We start from the raw sequence: 23411 nt of genomic DNA on the forward strand, positions 1-23411 counted from the left end.
TGTGCTATATTTTAGAATAAAAATGTTTTCATAGAAAGATGTTGATGAACACACTATTACAAGTCATCTACTTCGTAATACTGAAAAAGTGTGAAAAAATGTTGAAAAGAAAGGGCCTATGCCTTTTGGGAGAGATAAAGAGGAGAAATTACTTACTGGGAGGCGAAAAAAAAAAAAAAAGTATGGGGAGAAAAAATGTTAAAAACCTAAATCTCAAAAGATTCAATCAATGCACCATACATGGAAAAGTGCTATATTTTGGTATTTTTGTAGTAAGGTATCATTTCTGGTCATTGTGGAAAGAGAACATTCTAGGAACATTCCAGTGGAGAACATTCCAGGTTCTGACTTATGAATATCGGAAGTGTGACTATAAGGTAATAAAACTGATTTACTGAACCACCATTCCAAATACAACTCTAAATGAGTGTTATTCCATGAAAGTAAGTCACATGAAGAAACTACACCCTTATCATAATTATGTTGCAACTGCTCAAAACAGTTTGGAACTCCTCTTTATAAACTATCTTTAGAGATTACTTCCTTATGCGTGCAAGAAAATAGGTCTTATTACTTTGTTGTCACACTATATTTTGATCAAGATCTGTATTACCCAGCCCAATCACCCACCTTATTCACAAGACTTTGGTCATTTCCAAAAATCAAATCCACCCTTAAAAGACAAAGATTTGCCACCACTGAGGACATTCAAAAGAATGTGCCAGAGTCTGTGAAGGCAATTCAGAGGAGTTCCAAAAATGTTTTGGGCAATGGCAGTGTCACTGCAGTAAGTATTTAGCCTACTGAAGTGACTTAGAAGGAAATAACTAATTTTTATCATAAATTATGGCATATTTTAAAAAGTAAGTCTTATTACCTTATTATTTTAAAAAAATTTTACTTGGGCATTGCCTTAAAAAGGTAAACTTTGCTTATATTATTTTGCAAGGATTAGATAGACAAAAAGCATTATCTGGGAAAAATTTTTCACGTGGGCAGTAATCCAGAAAGGGCCTTATTTATTCTCCTTAACCTATATTAAATGGGTAAACTTGCTTATTTGACAGGTTAAAAAAAATCTTCACAAGCTTAACAAACACTTACCAGTGTCATCAATAGAGATGAAGAATAATAAGAAGAAAAATACATTGGATTTCCAAACATCAATACAAAACAAAGGAGAACCGAAACCTGAAAATTGCAGAAAATAAATACATTTTATAGTTATTAGATAGATAGCATAATGCATACTTTGTCTACAGGGATATACTCATTTCCAATACAAACTTTATTTGCATAAAAAAGATTAATAAATAGATCCTGACCAAGTGATAACAGAATTTCAACACACTGATAGGTTCTAAGTATTTTCAACACCATAAATACTATACAGCAGAATTTAATTTTTTTCCCCTATTTTCAACTTGGTACAAAGAAAACAGGAAAAATCTTATTGTTTCTATTAACTCAATAATGGAGGGATATAATAAGAAAGACTTACTTATAACTATTAGTTTTCTAATCTGATTTTTGTTGAACTACTTGAGGATTTTCCTCACTAAGGAAGCTTTATTTTATGTTCTTACCTAAAAGATTTTTATTTTCTTAAGGGATATGTGTTTGGAAACTAATATAAAAAAAACAATAATGCAAAAACATAAATTTCACAGAGTGTCATATTCATGCAAAGTGTTAAAAATCTCAGGTCTCAGGGAGAAAAGGCAGTTACAAAAGTAGTGACAATAATAATAAAAAAACAAAAAAATTTTTAAAGTTTCAGAGAATACAAAACATCTACAGTCTAGTTGAAAGTATAGTTGCTATAATATGGCATTCAGTTATCCTTCTAAATATTAGCAACATCATATGTATTAAATACTACTTGAGAGGGGGTATATAAAACAGTCAGTTCTATTTTATAAACCCTGAGATCTTATTTTAATATATGACTTATAAATATTAAAAATGTTACCAGGTGTATAGCAGAAACTAATAAAACATTGTAAAGCAATTATACTCCAATAAAAATATTCAAAAAACTGTCACCATGTTCATATAGATGATCTTCCGAAATTTTTTTGGCTCAATGTACCCCACAACATACATGGGAAATAATGAGGCTATCTGAAAAAAATATATAAAAAAAGCAGAAGTGAAAAAATGTAGAAAAGCATTTCACTATTCATAAGCAAAGTAAATATAAGAGGAGAGTTATATTTCCAATAATGATTGTCAAAGTAATGTGAACCAACCTTCTCACTGAGAACTAGAAGAGCTCGAAAAAATAATAAAAGTACCTGTATGAAAGCCACAGCTTACTAATACAGCAAAAAAAGAATTAGGAAGCTAAGACCAGAGAAAAGGTGGAAATCTACAGAGATGAGCATGACATTTTGGGTCACTTTTCTTCTTCTGCCAATTCTAACAGAAGCAGATGCCTGCTAGCTGAGAGGCAGTTGAGAGATTTCCACACACTTAGCTGTCCGGTAACCCCAAGAATGAGATCTCTGCTAAGTCCCCAAGCTTTGGTTTGGGACTTCAAAGGGTTATACTATAAGAGAGAACCAGAAATCAAAGCAGTGCTCCAAAATACTGAAGCCCACTTTTGAATTATCTCATTCTCTGATTGCATGAGGGAGATTAAAGATTGTTAGCCCCTGTGTTTGCCTGCTGGAAACAAATTTAATTTTCTCTGGAAGAAGTTAATATCGTAGTCTCAAATTAACTGTACAATTGTTCAGGTACAATGTCTAATACCACATCAAAACTAATCAGATATAGGAGGAGATAAGACATTATCACTAAGACAACAGAAACAGATCTATGAAGAATCTCAATCTAGTTCAGGGGTCAGCAAACTTTTTATGTAAAAAACCAGATAATAAATATGTTAAGACTTGTAGGCCACGTACAGTCTCAATTGTATACTCTCCTTCTTCTTCTACTATAAAAATGTAAAAACTACTCTTAGCTCACAAACCATGCAAAAACATGTCTGGCATCATCAGCCATAGACTTTATGTTTGACATATGCACAGAAATAACAGATAAGATTGAAAATTCCAGGAGGGTACTGAAAGCCATTAAATAAAGAACCGAATTAAAAATATACAACTAAATATTACAATAATCAATAATAAGAAGTCAAAAATGGGTTTAAGCAGGTTGAACACACCCAAGCAAAGAAGTGATAAATTGGAAGATAGGTCAGAAGAAAGTATAAAATGACAAAGGGATGAACAACATATGAAAGAACATAAGAGATGGAGAGCATATAGTATAAAGGTCATACTTTACATCTCAGAAAGGGCTGAGGGAATTAAGTAAAATCTATACTTAAAGACATTATACCTGAGAAGTCCCCAGAATCTATAGAAAAAGAATCAAGCACTGATTCATAAAGTATTAGTAGCCCCCAGCAAGGGATAAATTAAAACAAACAAAACCCAACCACATATAGGCATGTCATAGTAAAAACTGCTTATAACCAAAGGCAAAGAGAAAACTCTTAAAAAGGGTCTGAGACTAACTGACTTTAAGACTTACTACAAAGCTGCAGTAATCAAGACAGCATGGTACTGGAGAAAAAAATAGACAAATTAATCAAAGCGATAAAATAGAGGGTCTAGAAACAGATCCACACAATTATAGGCAACTGAGCTTTGACAACTGCACAAAATGGAGAAATGACAGTCTTTTCAACAAATAGCGCTGGAAGACTTGGACACGCATGCATTAAAAAAAAAATAAATCTAGACCTAGATCTTACACCTTTCAAAAAACTGACTCAGCTAAATGTAGAACACAGACTAGAAAACTTCTAAAATATAATATAGGAGAAAATCAAGGTGCGATCTTATTTGAGGATGAGTTTTTAGCTATGACATCAAAAGCATGATCCATGAAAGAAAAAAACTGATAAACTGAACTTCCTTAAAATTAAAAACCCCAGCTCCACAAAAGACACTATTAAGAAAACTAAAGACAAGCCAGGGACTGTGAGAAAATCTTTGCATAACCCATATCTGATAAAGGTTTGGTATGTCAAATGTACTAAGAACTCTTAAAACTCATAAATAAGAAAACAAATAACCCAATTTAAAAATGGTCAGAAAGGGCAACCACTGCGTCAAAAAGGGTGGCGCAGTGGTTGAGAGTCCTCCTGCCGATGCAGGGGACATGGGTTCGTGCCCCGGTCCGGGAGGATCCCACATACTGTAGAGCGGCTGGGGCCGTGAGCCATGGCCGCTGAGCCTGTGCATCCAGAGCCTGTGCTCCACAACGGGAGAGGCCACAACATTGAGAGGCCCACGTACCGCAAAAAAAAAAAAAGGTCAAAAGATGTGAACAAATAACCTAACCAAAGAAGATCTACAGAGGGCAAATAAGCACATGTAAAGATGCTAAACCCAATACTACACTAGGAACTGTAAATTAGAACAAGGAGATACTGCTACACACTTAATAGAATGGCTGAAATCCAAAAACCTGACAAAATCGGCAATTTCTTACAAAACTAAACATAGTCTTAACATAAAATCCAACAATCACACTCCTGGGTATTTACCCAATTGAGCTGAAATCTTATGCCCACTCAAAACCTTCACATGAATGTTTAGGGAATCACCAAAGACTGGAAGCAGCCATGATGTCCTTCAAGAGTTGAATGGATAAACAAACTGTGGTACATCCAAACAATGGAATATTATTCATCAATAAAAAGAAATGAGCTATCAAGTCATAAAAAGACATGGAGGAACCTAAAATATATATGCCTAAGTGAAAGAAGTCAGTCTGAAAATGTGACACAACCTATGATTCTAACTATATGACATTTTATTTTGGTTGTACTTTATTTCATTAAAAATTGTACAGCTCTACTGTGAATTACAGTATTAACATTTATTTTAGAGGACTGAATTCACAATAATAATTATGACTGGGCCCAGGAATTCTTTTCTTTGGGCCTTTGAAAAGTCTCATGCAATTTAACATTTAGTGGTAACCAGATTATGAATTTGTTGTATAAGTAAAACAACAATGGATAATTCATTCAAGAATTCCAAAGAGATTTTTATTTCAAGAGGTGCCAGTTGAAGATAGTAATACTTTCAAGTAATAACCAATTTACCTGAATATAGTTTCCCAGAACTTTGCTTATAACTTAATTGCTTGGAGCTTAAAGTATAGTGTTCTTAGAAACGATGCTATAAATTCAAATCCATTCAATGGATACTAGAGGGCCAATGCTATCTCCACCCTAAAGAAACTTATTTGCTGGTGGTGTGGAAAAAAAAGGCAAGGACACGAATATCTCTGCAAACTTCATTTCAGCACATTATCAAGTGCCTCATAAAGTAAGCTCAGGCAAGGTCATAGAATCTCAGAGTCAAAGAATGCATAAATTGTTATAAGTATATTCTATAGATCAACTACCCAGAATTTGGGAGTTTGGTGCTAATATCTTACTCTCAACCTTCCTGTCATTTTTTCTTCTCCCAGCGTAAATACCTTACTACCTACCTCCTCCCGCAAATGGATGGGGAAGGCATAAAGTGGTTCCAACTAAAATTCCAGCTAATGGATAATCAGAACTTTACTGGATTTAAGAAATTTGTCCCTTTTATTAAGCTTAGAGTCTCTACCAAGGATCCCTCTGTTATTTTTTTTCAGCTTTATTGAGATATACTTGACTTAAAACATTGTGTAAGTTTAAGGTATCCAACCTGTTGATTTGATACACATATATTACAGTATTATTACCACTGCAGTGTTAGCTAACACCCTCATCAGGTCACGAAATTCTCATTTCATTTTTGTGGTGAGAACATTTAAGATCTACTTTCTTACCAATGTTCAAGTATATAAAACAATAACATTAACTACAATCATTATGCTATGTGATAGATCACCAGAACTTATTCATCTTCTAGTTGCAAGTTTGTACCCTTTGTCCAATATCTTCCTACTTCCCACACTCCTCAGGCCCTGGTAGCCACCATTCAACTCTCTGTTTCTATAAGTTCGGTTTTTTTAGATTCCAAACTAAATACTAATACGTGATACTAATATTATATCCCATGATATAATACAGTATTTGTCTTTCTGTCTGACTTATGTCATTTAGCATAATGCCCTCAAGGTCCATCTATGTCCTATGGCAGGATTTCCTTTTTCTCATAGCTGAGTAATACTCCATTGTATATATATGTAGCGCATCTTCTTTATCCATTCATCTGTTGACAGACACTTAGGTTATTTTCATACCTTGGCTATTATGAATAATGCTACAATAAACATAGAAGCACAGATAATCTCTTCAATATTCTGTTTTCATTTCCTTTGGATATATACCCAGAAGTGGGATTACTAGATCACATGGTAGTTCAATTTTTAATTTTTTGAGGAGCCTCCATACTGTTTTCAATAGTGGCTGTACCAATTTCATTCCCACCAACAGTGCACAAGGGTTCCCTTTCCTCCACATCCTCACCAACACTTGTTATCTCTTATTTTGATATTAATCTCTTATCAGATATAAGACAAGTGAGATTACATCAAAGTAAAAAGCTTCTGCATAGCAAAGGAAACACCGAAAGGGTAAACAGCAACCTATGGAATGGAAGAAAATACCCCATATATCCGATAAGGGGTTATATCCAAAATATATAACGAACTCATATTACTCTAGCAAAAAGCTAATAACAATTAAAAAATGGGCAAAGAATTGAACAGCTATTTATCCTAAGAAGATATACAAATGGCCAATAGATATATGAAAAAACACTCAATATCATTAATCATCAGTGAAATGCAAATCAAAACCATTATGATATATTATCTCACACCTGTTAGGATGGCTATTTTCAAAAAAACAAATGACAAGTATTAGTGAGGATGTGAAAGAAAGGGAATCCTTTCACATTGTTAATGGGAATGCAAAATTATGCAGCTGCTAAGGAAAACAGTATGGAGGTTCCTCAAAAATTAAAAATAGAAATAGCATATGATCCAGCATTTCCACTTCTAAGTATTTATCCAAAGGAATTGAAAACAGGATCTTGAAGAGATATTAGCACTCTCATGTGCACTGCAGCCCTACTGACAATATCCGAGATATGGAAATAGCCTAAATGACAATCAACGGTCGAATGGATTTTAAAATGTGTTATACACATACAACAGAATAGTATCAGCCTTAAAAGAGAAGGAAATCCTATAACATGCAACAGTATGGATGAGAATATTATGCTGAGTAAATTAAGCCAGTCACAGAAGGACAAATACTGCATGGTTCCATTTATCAGAGGTATTTAGAATAGTCAAACTCACAGAAATAGATAGTAGAATAGTGATTGCCAAGGGCTGAGGGGAAGAGGAAATGGGAAGTCGCTAATCAACACACATAAGATTTCAGTTATTCAAGATCAATAACTTCTAGAGATCTATTATACATCATGTGTCTATAGATAACAATACCTATACTGTACACTTAAAAATCTATTAAGAGGGTGTATCTCATGTTCAGTGTTCTTACCACACACATACACACAAATACACTTTAAAAAATTTTAAGGCTCATTACATAAAAATAAAAGGACTATATAACAACTGTGCACATAATGATGTTGCATCAAAATGCTTAAAGCAAGGGGCTTCCCTTGTGGCGCAGTGGTTGAGAGTCCGCCTGCCGATGCAGGGGACACGGGTTCGTGCCCCGGTCCGGGAAGATCCCACATGCCGCGGAGCGGCTGGACCCATAAGCCATGGCCGCTGAGCCTGCGCATCCGGAGCCTGTGCTCCGCAACGGGAGAGGCCACAACAGTGAGAGGCCCGTGTATCGAAAAAAAGAAAAAAAGTTTAAAGCAAGAATTTACACAGCTAAAAGTAGGTACAGACAAATCAGTTATAATGGAAGACTTTAACACATTCCTCCTCTAGTAACTGAAAGCAAACAAAAACAGTAGAAATCTAAAAGATTAGAATAATACAATTAACAAACTTTGCTTAACATACGTAGAACCCCATATCTAACAAATATAATCAATCTTTTAAAATGCAACAAAAATAGAAAATACCTGGGAACAAATCTAATGAAAGATCTCTAAAAATCTGTATTAACATTATTTATAGAAATTAAGAACTAAATAAGTAGATATATATCATGTTCTTTGATCAGAAGACACAATATTTTAAAGATCTTAAAAGTTTTTATTTACTGCAATCACACTTATTGTCAAACTGAAAAGGAAAGGAATACAGTATGTATATAAATTTGGGGATGGGGACAAGTCTAAAATATAGGTTTTAAGAGAGACTGTGAGAAAGTGTGTCCAGATCATTTAATAAAATAACTATAGTTGTTAAAAGTTCATAAATTTACTTTGTGAAGAAAATTAATCTTGACACTAATTATGAAAAATGTATCATACAGATTCTTAAATAGAAAAGCAATTAGGTAATACAGTAGACTCAATTAATTATGGTTTTACAAAAGGTATAGAAGTATGCTTTCAATGCATATTTCTTTTATTAATGCTTCATGAAAACTGAAGGTATTTTAGTAAGGAAATAAGACAACACACCCAAGTGTGTGGCCGTCAACAGAAAAGAGTTGAAAGACCCTAGAGATGCAGCAAAAATAAATTGGAAAGTGTTGGTGCTCTGAAGTAGGCTGACTTGATTTTAACTTAATCTCTGAGCCTCAGTGTCTTCATCTGTAATCGTAAATTAATAATACCCATGTGCCTGGACTCCTTGAGGATTAAATAAACTATAATACTGAAGTCTGGTATATGTTAGTCTCCCTTTCCCTCCTCCCATAGACCAATACTATTAGGATATGCAGATCTAGACCCCCCCTTCTTAAACATCATATTTACACTTCGGCTAAAAAAAAAAAAAAACTTCACAGGAGAAAATTATGCTTAATAGCTGGACTGTTGCTATTTGAACTGCTGGTTGAAAAGAAAGCCCTCTCATTGAGATACAAGCAGCAGAGTCAACATTCTGTTGTGAAAATGTAGAAAACTGACTTCTTGCCTCCTTTCATCATACTTCTCAAGATAAGTAGTTCTGAGGATAGGGCAAAATTTGTTTCCATGAAACAATAAAGAGTTTTTAATCTGTTCAAATGCTTGGACCAATTTTGTTCCTGAAATCAGAAATGAGTACAGACATTTAAAATAAATTTTAAATAAAACTGTGTATAAGGAATGAAACTATAAATCCCTTCTGTAAGCTAATTCTTGATTCCCTGTTTACACATATAGAATCAACTATATTTTAACCACTGTGGCCACAATAAACATTGTCAAACTAATAGAAAGAAATCAACCTGTAGACTGAGTTTAACAACAAGATGCAAGGTCAGACAAAGCTTTCAGAAAGAGAAGCTGACATTTATATAAGAGTAGCTGCGGGCTTCCCTGGTGGCGCAGTGGTTGAGAGTCCGCCTACCGATGCCGGGGACAGGGGTTCGTGCCCCGGTCCGGGAAGATCCCACATGCCGCGGAGCGGCTGGGCCTGTGGGCCATGGCCGCTGAGCCTGCGCGTCCGGAGTCTGTGCTCCGCAACGGGAGAGGCCACAGCAGTGAGAGGCCCGCGTATTGCAAAAAAAAAAAAGAGTAGCTGCTTCTACATCCAGAAGAAGAAACATCAACTCCCCTTGGAAAAAACCATTTTGGTGACCTTTCAGTTTTGTAGATCGAAGACTCTTCTTGAACAAAAGGTTTATTTGACTTGCCAAAAAACTGTCCTTTCTCAGCCCCTTGGTGTGTGAAAGTTGATGTTCAGTAAAGACAAAGGTACTGGAAAAAAGTTTCATAAGCAGCTATGAGTCTCCTGGAAAACCTTTCTGAGACTCACCAACACTTGAACATCTCCAAAAAACTAATATAATCCTAATTTGGCAAGACAGAACCCCAAGGAACTTGAGAAACAAACACATTGTGTGGATGATAGAATTCCGAACTTGTGAGCTCACTCACAAGAACTGTACACCAGAACTGCAGTCTTTTTTTAGGAGAAGCCTAGTTCTACAGACATCATCAGCATTTAGCTGATGCTGAAATTCCTTATAACTCAACTCAGCTATCTCAGCACTGCAGGCGTGCTATGAGACGTTTACAAGAAAGAAAATGGTGCCACTCATAAGTAAAAGCACAGAGTCCAGGCCAATTTTAGTGTGAAGCACTTGGCATCTATGGCTGTTAGTAGTTTTCTATCTTCAAGAAGGTGAATTTGAGTTCTTGACGTCAGTGCAACCCAGGGGGTTTTAAGTGCACACTTGGCCTCTGGTTCATTCAGAAAGCTGTAGGACAGGAAACAGTACTTGTCAGCAGGACAGATTCAGATATTTCTCTTCAGTAGGAGCTCTCAAAGAAGTCTTCATGGTAGCCTCACCCCAGGTGACAGCTCAGGAGCAAAGAAAGAAGATGCACATCACATAAATGCAGAAGCCACTCTGGCTTAGAAGATCCATAACCCATGGAAACTTCTGCAAGGGAAATGACTCTTAAGAGAGTCACTTCACTTCAGGAAGCCCGAAGTCAAGGCATCCCCCTCAGGAAGAACTTAGCTCACTTACAATTTCTTCCTCTCGGATGCAATTAGGCAATCACCAAGCAACGTGCCTAGTAACATCATGGTCACACAACACTAGCAGGTTTCTAAGGGAAGAGAGCTAGAAGGTTAACTGAGGGTCAAATTCCATGCAGAAGGGGTAAGTTTTGCTAAACAGCAGTGTGGTGGCTTTGACTGTGTACCCAGATTTCTGAATCCTCCAGATACAAGTAGTCTCATTTCTGGCTTCAACAGTGAGGCAGAAACATCTAGTCCTGATATTTGGCCCAAATAAATAGCCGATGGGCTTATTGTTGGAAGAGAAACTCCAGAGTAGGAAGAAAATAATCTTCTTATAAGCAGGATGAGGTCATGGAGTCACATTAATTTAAATATTAAAAGAGATATGGCTTTATACATATCCCAAGCAAAGAATCAGTTATATAAAGAAAGAATATGAAATTGACAACCAGTTTTGTATAGATATATTGATACTATCTCTTCCAGAAATAATCTGCATCTCTATCACTTCTGATTTTATAACCTCCTTTCTGCAACTACCCCTTTTACTGTCCTTGGTCATAACAATCTCTCCTACATGAATGGGAATTCTCTAATAAAATATAAGAAAATAGGGCATATTATAAATTAAAATCCAGTTACTGAATAAGTAAGTCACAATTTCTCAGTTTCTTAAGAATGATAATGCTTTAAGGTCTTCTCACTCCAAATATTCTAGGTTTCTACAACTGTTGCTTGTAAATTTTTTCCTTTAAAATATAGCCAGTCCTTGAGTCCTTCAGCCCCATTTCTCAGACAATATGTGCAAGAGACATGAACTAATCTTAACTTTAATCTGTGAAAAATATAATCAAGAATAAAAGCCTTAGAACACTCCCAGAAAAATAACATTGAATTATCTTCACGTTAGTATTAAAAAAAAAAAACAGACGCAAACAAAACTTCATACGTTAATTCAGAAAACTAAAAGCTGGGAGTTACGTCAGCATCATGGCAGCATAAGGTGTCCCGCTTTTCTGCCTCCCCCTTTTAACAACTAAAATTTGGCATCCACCCATGAACAAAAGTGCCTCTGTGGAAGTTGTGGGATCCAGCACCATATGCCAAGGGCCCCGGAAGGAGTCTTGCCCACCTATGTATCTGGTAATAGGCAGACAGACCTCAGTACAGGCTGTGGAATAAGCAGGAGCCAGTGAACTAATCTCAGCTCTTCTCAGCTATGGTTGAAGAAAATCTGGATACTGCTGACTTGGGCAGACACCCACAGACAAGAGAGCCCTGTAGAATCCAGTCTTCCTGAAGAGAGGCTCAAGCACTTCATTGGAGCAAAAATATATATGAGTTTGGATGCACTAGAGAAAGAGGAACTTTGTCAACACCACCCTATCCCCAAGGTGGCACAGTGAGAGCCTGAACTAGCCAGTGGCAACCTCTCCCATGGGGGAAAGGGAGAATGATGAGTGTGTGCCTGGCATCCCCAGCTATGCAGGACATTGCTGGAAAAAACAATTTCTTTCCCACAGCACTCAGAGCTCTGCGGTGCGACCTCCTTGACTGGGGCAGGTAGGAGATTGAGAAAGAGGCAAATAAGAATATCAGAGGGCATTAAAAGGATGCAGTTCCTTCTGGTTGTGCTCAGGACTCTGGCAGGAAACCTGCCTACCAGCTGCTGAGAAAACCACCCAAGGATCCCTCCACTTGGCCTGCAGGCACTCTTGACACCTCCTGAGTGTTAAACTCGCACCTCTCCCGACTCTGCAGCTGGCTCCTTTTTCATGTTCCTTAGTGTGGCAGTAAGAGTGAGTTCTAGTAGATAAGGAGCTCATGTGAAAAAGAGGCCAGGGTCTGTGGGCCTGTCTAGAAAAGACATACAAGCTTAATAATTCTGCCACAGAGGGAGCAAGAAGCATGAAGCAGGTGTATCCATATAAGGTCAGAGAAAACCCCAGATATAAGCAGGATGAATGAAGAATATATCCCACCTGAAGGCAACCTGAAATGCAAAAACTGCAACACAAAACTTCAAGGAACATGAAGAATCAAGGAAACATGAATAAGAATAACATGAAATATCACCAAAAAATCTCAATAGTCCTCCAGTAACCAAACTCTAACAGAATTCTACGATTTACCTGATAAAGAATTCAGAATAGTTGTTTTGTGGAAACTTGATGAGATACAAGAAAATACAGAAATACAATTCAATGAAATCAGGATAAAAATACATGAAAAACATGAGAAGATTAACAAAGAGATAAAAATGATTAAAAGAACAAAACAAATTCTGGAACTGAAGAATTCAATGAATGAAATGAAAACTGCAATAGAGTATCAACATCAGAACAGACCAAACAGAAGACAGAACAGTGAGTTAGATAGGAACTTTGAAATACGCTGTCAGAGGAGAAAGAAGAAAAAAGAATGAAAAAGAGTGAAGAAAGTCTATGTGATTTATATGAAAATATCAAATGATCAAATAAGAGAATCACCAGAGTTCTATGAAAAGAGAGGGAGAAAGGACAGAAATTTATTTAAAGAAATAATAGCTGAGAACTTCCAAACCTATGAAGAGATTTGGACATGCAAGTTCACAAAGCTAATAAATCACCCCATTACTGTAATTGAAAAATACCTTCCCTAAGACACACTATAATGAAACTCAAAAATCAAAGACAGAGAGACTCCTACAAGCAGCAAAAAAAAAAAAGGACTGTAACATATAAGGAACCCCCATTACTCTATCAACTACAGTAATCAAAACAGTATGGTACAGGAATAAAGACTAATATACACAGCAATGGAACAGACTGAATGACCATAAGTAAACCCATGCATATACTGTCAATTAATATTTGACAAGGAAGCCAAGAATACTTAGGGGGAAAAATAATGTCTTCAATAAATGGTGTCAGGAAAACTGGATATTTACATGAAATTGGACTCCTATCTTACACCACTCACGAAAATTAACTTAAAATGGATTAAAGACTTAAATATAAGACCTGATGCCATAAAACCTCTAGAAGAAAACTTAGGGAATAAGCTCCTTGACCCTCATCATGGCAATGATTTTTTGGATTGTAACACCAAAAGCACAAGCAACAAAAGCAAAAATCAACAAGTGAGACTACATCAAACTATTGATAAAAAGCTTCTGCACAACATAAAAAACAATCAACAAAATGAAAAGGCAACCTATGCAATGGGAGAAAATATTTTCAGATCACCTATTAGGTGAAATATTAATATCCAAAATGCATAAAGAACTCATACAACTCAATAATGAAAAAAACTGATTAAAAAATGGGTAGAAGAACAATAAATATTTTTCAAAAGAATACATCCAAATGGCCAACAGGTACATGAAAAGACACCCAATATCACTAATCATCAGGGAAATAAAATCAAATCCACAGTAAGATATCCCTCCATACCTATTAGAAAAGTTATCATCAAGAAGACAAAAGAAAACAAATGTTGGTGAGGATGTGGAGGAAAGGGAACCCTTGTGCACTGTTAGTGGGAATGTAAATAAATTGGTGGAGCCACTATGAAAAACACTATGGAGATTTCTCAAAAAATTTAAAATACCACTACCATATGATCCAGCAATCCACTTCTGGGTACATATTCCAAAGGAAATGAAAACAGAATACTGAAGAGATATCTACACATCTATGTTTACTGCAGCATTATGCACAATAGCCAAGGTATGGAAACAACCTAAGTGTCCATCAACAGATGAATGGATAAAGAAGACATGCTACATATATATATATATATATAAATAAATAAATAAATAAATATATATATATATATATATATAAATCCTGCCATTAGTGACAACACAGATGGACCTTGAAGGCATTATGCTAAGTGAGATAAGTCAGACAAAGACAAATACTTTATTATATCACTTGTATGTGGAATCTAAAAAAGCCAAACTTGTAAAAACAGAGAGTAGAATGGTGATTAACAGGGGCTTGGGGGTGGGGGAATTAGAGAGATGTTGGACAAAATATACAAACTTGCAACTAGAAGATGAATAAGTTCTGCAGTTCTAATGCATAGCATAGTTATTATAGTCAATACTGTATCATATAATTCAAAGTTGCTAAGAAACTAGGTCTTAAACATTCTCACCACAAGAATGAAATAATAATTATGTGACTTGATAGAGGTGTTAAATAACACTATGGTGTTAATCAGGGTATAATCATATTGCAATATAATAATGTATTGATACATCGTATATCTTAAAACTTACAAAATGTTAATTACATCTCACAAAAAAGAAACAACAACTAAAAGTATAGTATAACTTTTGAATGGATAGAAAATCATTAAGGCAATATCAAAATTACCGAAGGAGCTAAATTAATACATTTCCTTGCCAGGAAATGATGCACATTAGAAATCTATTCTACTATTGGCATATGCAAATAATGAAAACCACAGAAATTCTGTGTTAGTTATAGACCAAATATAAGGAAGTAAGGCAGAGGGAATACTCTTAACATGCTTTAAACATGCAGCATCAATTAAGTTGTGGTTATAACTTCATTCTTTGTAGACAATTGGCAGCACAAGGATTCTTGGCAGAATTTCTCACTGCTAATAAAGAACATCGTTACATATTATCAGTGTTTGTTAGTTAGGTGGAAAGGAGTTCTAAAGAAAAATCATAGTAGGAAATTTCATCCAAATTGACCTTTTACTCTCTGCTTCCCCAGCTCAGTTTCTTGCTATTAGTTACTTAGTTGTTTGAAGAAACAGGATATGGCCTCAATTCATTGAATAATACCATGATTAAAGCTCTGAGAAATGGTGTCCAGTAAGATTCTGCTCTTCAGACAGAACAGCCAACATTTAGCTGGATTAGAAGCAGAAATCCCCTACCATGAAGAATCGAAGTGGCCCTTACCATGTTGCGCAGCTGGGCACCTAAAATGATTCCTCAGACAAAAGGAAAATCTACAGGAAGGTTTACAGAGATCATCTCAAATACCAACAGGAAAAATTATGGATTAAAATAAGAGGAAAAAGTCTTTTGCAGGTTTAATATCTGCCTGACTAACAAACACATTAACAGAAGGCAGATTTATATGATTAAAAAAAATCACACATGTATATAAACTTTATAATTATTCCATATTTTGAAAATCTATTAGGGCACAAATATAATCACATTTAAAATTTCTCTGTAATGAAAAAGAATATAAAAAAAGAATGTATATATGTGTATAACTGAGTCACTTTGCTGTACAGCAGAAATTAGCACAATATTGTAAATCAACTATACTTCAATAAAAATTTTTTTTCCTATGGAAACAACCAAGCACATCTTGCATTCAACTTAAATTAGTTTAAAATCATCTTACCTGTGTAAAAAGTATAAACTGAGCAAATTGCCAGGGAAGCATAAAAGCAACATTGGAAAGGCACAGTGCAATAAAATGCTTTTTACTATTGTTCGATGTCCTTAATGGAGAGAATTGACACCAGTAAGTTTTACTATAAAAGTAGCCTATCATTAAACTGAATGACTAGTTGCAAAATGCTAAAATCTATTGATCCCCTTACCTTTGATGTTAGACAACAAAATATAGTTAACTTTTAAAAGCTCATTAAGAAGAACTTAAAATATTTGGGTTATAAAAATGCTTATAATAAAACAAACAAAATTAGAGCTTTAAATAAAGTATTGTATCTAGTTTATCAGTAGGTATCTTAAACATATAGCACAGGGAATTCAAGTCATTATTTTGTAAACTTTTAATGGAGTATATAATCTGTAAAAATAATGAATCACTATTCTGTATACCTGAAACTAATAAAATATTGTAAATCAACTATATTCAACTAAAATTTTATTTTTCTTTAACTATGCATGACATTAGAAATTTAATACTCCAGCAAGAATGTCAGAAAAAAGAATCTGAACTGACCTTGCATACCTCGAGATATTTATACTACATGAGCAGCAATAACTTTCATATACCACCACTTTTATGTTTCAAAAAGCAATGAAGAAAAGTATAAGTGCTGGTGAAATAATAAGCTAACGACTATGAGAAAAACTTAAAGAGATTTTAAACAATGACTTTAAAGAAATAATTCTGGAATACAGTTAAACTAATGCATATTGAAGTTTAAACCGTCCATTCTGCAATCACGAGATTTATCAGTAACCAATACCTTTTACCACACAGATTTTACTACCTTTTAGAATATGAAAAAAAGAAATGCACGTATTTTGTGTAAATTATAAAACTGTAACTCTTCTTTTTATAAAGGTTGTATTGGATTTCCATAAATTCTTGTACTGCGGTATATACATTTTCAAAAACAAAATTTTTAATGATCATATTGTTTAATAATATTATCACAAAATATATTCACTAAGTACTCAGTTATCTTTATAAAATAAAAATTACTTTTGGCTAAGGAATGGAGTATAACACATGCACTCAAGGATACAATTCTAAATGTTCTAATTAACATATTTAATTCCATGAACTCTCTGATTGGTTAGACTAATATCACTTCAAAAAATAAAAATGGAAAATAAACCATCTTTCTAGAAATTTAACTGGGAATGAGTGGGGATAAATAGGCAGCTTCCTCTACCATAATCTTTGAGAGAAGATAAGGTTTAGAGAAAAAATATAGAAATCCGGATAAGGATCAGATTCCCAAATCCATATTCAATCCAAAAATAAACTTTCATGTAGGTTAACAAATCACAAGGTAGTCTGTACCTTTCTAGAGGTTGGTAGTCACGCCAGTATGCCTTTATTTACCTTCCTTAAGCTAACATACAAGGGCCTTAAATGTCTACATGGCAGTGTGCTAAGTGCTCCACGGTTAAAGAGACAAATGTGGCACGGTCTCTGTTTCCAGTGGCATTTTAATACATTAAGTGTATGTTTAGACATTTGTGTATGTATGCTTTATTAACAAATTTACAGTTTTAAGAAAGAAAGAAGACATGTACACAAATGATCTTAATATAGGCAAAATCTGATGGGTACTAGTAAGTGAACTATGAGTTTCTCTGGGAGTTTGGAGGGGACAGTGATCACTCTCTCAATAAGAGATCTCATGAACATTCTATGAACCTATCTCTATGGTAAAGTTATTTATAGTATTCTACTATTTATGTTTTTGTCGTTGTTCCTCAGACTTTTAAAATTTCTGAAATGCTTATAAAATTAATCCCAACCAAAAAATGTGTCCAGGAAAAACAGTTGAAACTTTGGCTGAGTTTCTAGAAACATCTGTAGTTCCGATATAGTCATAAACATATGAATATAGATACTCCTTATCTATCCAACCTAGCATTTCCCAAATTTATTTGTGCATTGAACACTTTTTTTTCATGCTTCATCAAAACCACAGGATGGACAACAATGAGTCAGAGTACATAAGCATTGAGGGAAAAAAGTAATACTTTCTCAAAAACCTTTGCATCTTTACCAAATATATATGAACACATACATATTGGTTTATTAAAACATAGTTATGTAAAACCTGTAGCCTAGACTCTTAAGTGGAAAACGATTTTTTACATAGCAATTTTAGATTCTTTTTAAACTGGACACAATTTATTTTTGAAGTAATTTTTTAAAATAGAGTCTAAATTTAGTAATTATAACGATAGGTTGAAGTAATTTTGAGAAACTTACAATTTAGCTAGTTTCGTTTTATAAATAAAAATTACCTGAGAATCACAGTTAAGATGTACATCTGAAGTACAAGAAATGGATATGAAAAACTTTCCCGGAGAGGTGGTGTCCACATCACCCGAGTAGCCTGAAATCAATAAAATGCTTACCTCACTCTATGTTCCATTGCAATAAACACAATTAATTTAAAAAATCATGGGTGGGCTGGTTTTAGTAATTTTAATACTAGGCTCATTTACTTCTGGATACCTGGTATAGCTCCTCAGTTTTTGGAGTTCTCTTACAGCACATAGCCATTAGGTAGAGAGCCATTAACTAGCAAGTCCAGAAACAAGTGAAAGATAGATCAGGCCAAACATAAGGACACTCGAAGGACAAACAAGATGATAGGGTTAGGAGCAGTGAGAATTCTGGGAAAGACAAACCAGATCCACATTCCAGCTCTTCAGTGATGACCCTGGGCATCCCAGGGCTTTGGGATTTATACATGCTCAGAAAAATATCTAAACAAATGTCACCTAGGGCATTCACAAACACCAAATGTTTACACACGACAAGTTTAATGTGTATAGACACCCACTACAAGTAATTAAGACTGTCTCTGAATTTGTGAAATATACCTTTGAAAGAGTTAACTATAAATTTCTAAAAACAACTAGAAGTATTTGGGATTCACTGATATGATGTATACAATGAAAGTATTAATTAAATTTTCATATAGACTTTAAACCTATTTCCAAAACATATGGATGGGAATATTATAAAATTTTATATCAAGAATTCTGAAATTCTAGAAAGAATCTAAACTCTTACAACTTTGCAAGAGTCTTAAAATTTATTGCTCTTCTTCCAGGAAACCAAAATTGTAAACCTTGGAAGGTGAGTTACGGTATGTATAAGAAGGTCAACTCATAGTGTCAGTCATCTGGCATACTCAAAGTAAAGGTCTTGTGTTTATACTAATACACTGGTGACTGACAATGTGTTTGTTTGCTTTAAGTTAATATATTTAAGATACTTATGTATAATTTTTATGATTCCCTTGTCTAACTGATTTTTTAAAATTAATCAAGTATCTACCTTTCCCAATAGTAATGGATAGAGACTTCTACCCTATATAATCTGTGCCATAACATATTACATATTTTGCTTCCAAAAACTAGCAGTCAGATTCTTCCACTTTTCTTGGCCATATCCTCAGCATCTAACACGGACTCTGGCACACGTTTTGTACTTGATATTTTGTTGAACGAATCTATCATATTCTAAGTAAGTTTCCATGAACTCTTTTTAGGTGGACCATGTCTTATTGGGCTGAGTTAGTAAGTTAATTTGTATTTTGAATTCAGCATTTTGTGTAATTAAAAAGGCAGCATGATGTAACAGAAAGAAGTGAGGTTTTAGAGCCAGAAAGAGGAAACCCAGTTTCATCATGGCGTGAATGTGGAATCTTGAGTACGTAACTTATCCTCTCCAAATTTCAATTTCATATCTTCTACTGTGAGGATAACAGCCACCTCCCTAAAAATTTTGGTGGGAGTGAGATAATGTACATAAAGTGCCTAAACTCAACTAATATAGTACTTCCTTTTTCTATAAAATATATGTAACATATATACCTTCTAAAACCAGGCAAGATAGCTCACACCATAAATTCTATTTATTATGTAAAAATGTGGATCAACATGATTAAAACATCAACTTACAACACAAAGTTCTTTAAAATACTGCCAAGTCCTAAGTAATATACAATTAAATACTGTTTTGATGAATAAGTTTCCTTGTTCCTATGCCACCCCTTCTATTTCTACAAATTATTTTCTAGAAAACAAACCTCTCCATGGTTGAAAAAGTAGCATAATACTGTAATTAGACCTCCAAGTTGAGTCCCACTGTAAAAAAAATGTATACAATCAAAATTCATGTAAAATATAGTGAGTTTTTCACAAAATTATCTTAGATTTTTAAAATGTCATAGTACTAAACCGTATAAAATAACAGTAAAAATTTCAAAAGTACCCATGTAGTTGATGTTTTATTCTTGAATGTAAAAGCATACAACGTGTACATACAAAGTAATCTGAATGTCATTAATTTTATATTTAAAATATTTTCTATGTAAAATATTATATGTGAACATAAAATAATTTTTAACAAACAGGCCAGCACTTCAGAGTTTATACTGCATTCTTTGAATATTCTGAGTGGAGGCAAATTTTTGTCATTCCAAATTGGATTTCAGTGACTGAGAGATGAAGAGTCTAACAGTTTCATTTAGCGGTAACTGAACCATCTAAACTACTGCAAATATTCTTTTGTTGAGTCCCAAGAAACAACAATGTAGAATACAAAACTGAGATCAAGGATGGCTGATTATTATCAAAGATTAAAAACCACATCTTAAAGCTGCCTTTTCTTTAAAGTATTGTTCATCATTATATACACAGCTTCAGACTCGGAAGACAATAAATACTGGTTGAATGATTGAAAAAAGGAAGGAATGAGTTTAACAAAACAAGCAGAGGAAAGCCAATGGGAAGTAATTTACCTTTAACAGTTTTCACTAAGGGAAATTCAAAGGACGCACATCAGAAAAGAAGAAATTGAAAGGAGGAAGGTGTGAGAAGCAAGAACAAATGCTGCATATAGAAACTAGGAACATGTGGATAAATCTAAGGAAGATTTGACAACAAAAAATAACAGTGATGACTGCTGTGGAGGGGTACTAGAAGTACTAAATTATGGTAATAATTACAAGATGCTAGGGGCTGTTTTGAAGTAAAGTGTTCTGAAATTCCTTGTACTGATCAAAAAGAAGAGGAAAGATATCAATTAATTTTAGACTTGATCAAGTTAGATATGCATGTTAACATTTTATCATTAACCACCAAAAGAACAGAAATGGAATATCTACCTTCCAAGTTAGTGCCAGTGCGAAAGGGTGGCCAAGGTAAGAAATAGAAAAATTTCCCCAAATCCCTATTTCTTTTGTTTCTCATATTCTCATATGCCATAGTTTCTAATCTCCTCACAGTTTTGGTGACACTTTCATAGCCAACATATGTTATATCTACATATCCTTCTTAAAGACTGAAGCCTAATAATGTATTTGATATTCTAGAACTGTGTAAACAATTTAGAGAAGACTTTCACCTTCTGGGTAGCTCTCCCAATGAAAAGTACTAACTTTTAAAATGTCTTAGTCTCGTGTAACGTTTTCCATATTTGAAAAAAGCATAATAAATAAAGTATTTTTTAAACTAGAACAATTTAAAGCCTGTTAACATAATCTAAAAGTAATCCTTTCCCTCAAAATACTGATGAGCTTATGTATTTTTCCTATCTGACACACCTAAAGTACATAAAAATTTCTAGATAGCTTATAGAACACTTATAAAGTGGATATTCTTGTAACTACCATATATCACTGAAACAGAAAACTGATCACACCCTGAGACCTCACCAGCCACTATCCTGAGTTTTGTGATTACCAATATAACTGCTTCTATATACATATCATACTATCATTTAATCTGTTTAAACTTTATACAAATATAAGTATGCAGTATTTTTAAATTTTGTGCATGCCCCGATTCATTCAACATTATATTTGTAAGACTTTTCCACATTGATGTTTGTAGCTATAGTTCATTATCATTGTTGTACAGTATTTCACTGTATTAATAAACCTACAATGTGTACACTTCTCTGCTGAAGGACATTTAAGTTGTTTCTAGTTTGGAGCTACTACAAACAATGCTGCTATGTTCTTGTATATATTTTCCGGTGTACATAAAAGAGTTTCTTAGGCATATTTACTTTAAATTAGAATTGCTGAGTTATAAGGTACCTGTATCTTCAAATTACTAGATAATGCACACCGTTTTTCCAAAATAGCTGTACTAATTTATATATCCACCCACCAGGGTTAAAAGTTGCCTTTGTAAATCTAGTAGGTGTGAAATGGTATCTCATTGTGGTTTAAATTAGTCTTTTCCCCATAATTAATGATGGTGGTCAATTTTACATGTTTATTGGCAATCTGGAATTCTTCTGGGAAATGTCTATTCATAAATATTTTGTCCGATTTTCAGTTGGGTGGTCTATCTTCTTAGTCTTTGTCTGTCCCCTAGAATATAAATTCCATGAGGACAGCGATTGTTTGTTTTGTTTTCCTAGCACCTAGAATAGTGCTCCCAGTCACAGTAGGCATTCAATAAATATTTGTCAAATTAATGAATGTAAGTCTGGATACCACATTGCGTACATGCTTTGCAGTATCTTTTCCCAGCTTGTGGCTTATCTTTTCATTCTATTATATCTTGAGGAACTTAAATTCTTTTCATCAAATTTATCAGTTTTTTTCTTCATGGCTGGACTTTTGTACCTTGTTTAAGAAATCCTTTCTTACCCCCAAGTTACTGATGATAATCTTCTATATAACATTTTAAACATTTTATAATTTTGTCTATCACATTTGAGATTTTAATCCAACTAGTATTTGTTTTTCATAAGTTCTGACTCTGCTTTGTTCCATATGATCTCCCCATTATTTCAGCACCATTTATTGAGAAGCCTATCCTTACTCATTGATCTGTAATATCCACTTTGTCATATACCAGGTGTATATCAATGTACATTTCTGCTTCTGGATTCTACTTTATTCCAGTGGTCTATTTGTCTACCTCTATGTCAATATCACATTGTCTTATTTACATTAGCTTTATAATACAGAAATAATTAATGAAGCAAGTTCTCATATTTCCTTCAGGATTGTCTCAACTATTTTAGGCCCTGTGCATTTCTGAATAATTTTAAAATCAGCTTATCAAGGCCAACAATTTTATCAAGATCACAATTTTTCACTGATTCTGTGCTAGGATTTTTATGCTGAAAACTTCCAAAAACAAGGGGTATATATATATTAATCTCTATAGAAACATAAACCTTAAGAAAACTCATTAATTGTTGAAAGATTAAATCTAGATTTTTCACTTTTAATGTTGCACAGTTCAAGAATAACATTGTAAAGAAATCTGATGATTCAGTTGAAAATGTACTCTGTTGTCAAAAACAAAATCTGACAGAAGTGTCTTAAATAATATGGATGCTTATTATATCATTCAACAAGAAAATAAA

The 23411-nt window shown here is 34.1% G+C and overlaps 1 protein-coding gene across 1 annotated transcript in view; it reads right to left on the bottom strand.

Moving 5' to 3' along the window:
• Positions 1–23411, bottom strand: part of DPY19L2 (dpy-19 like 2) — an 88557-nt gene that overhangs the window by 43898 nt on the left and 21248 nt on the right. Inside the window, exons 7-11 of the mRNA XM_024750776.1 lie at positions 20107–20164; positions 18308–18399; positions 15966–16065; positions 2047–2124; positions 1105–1191 (exon numbers count right to left, since the gene is read on the bottom strand). Coding sequence (XP_024606544.1) covers positions 1105–1191; positions 2047–2124; positions 15966–16065; positions 18308–18399; positions 20107–20164 — 415 coding nt within the window. The remainder of the gene's footprint in view (positions 1–1104; positions 1192–2046; positions 2125–15965; positions 16066–18307; positions 18400–20106; positions 20165–23411) is intronic.

The sequence above is a fragment of the Neophocaena asiaeorientalis genome, unplaced genomic scaffold (assembly GCF_003031525.2).
Source record: "Neophocaena asiaeorientalis asiaeorientalis breed wild unplaced genomic scaffold, Neophocaena_asiaeorientalis_V1.1 scaffold164, whole genome shotgun sequence".
In the NCBI taxonomy this organism is placed as follows: domain Eukaryota; kingdom Metazoa; phylum Chordata; class Mammalia; order Artiodactyla; family Phocoenidae; genus Neophocaena; species Neophocaena asiaeorientalis.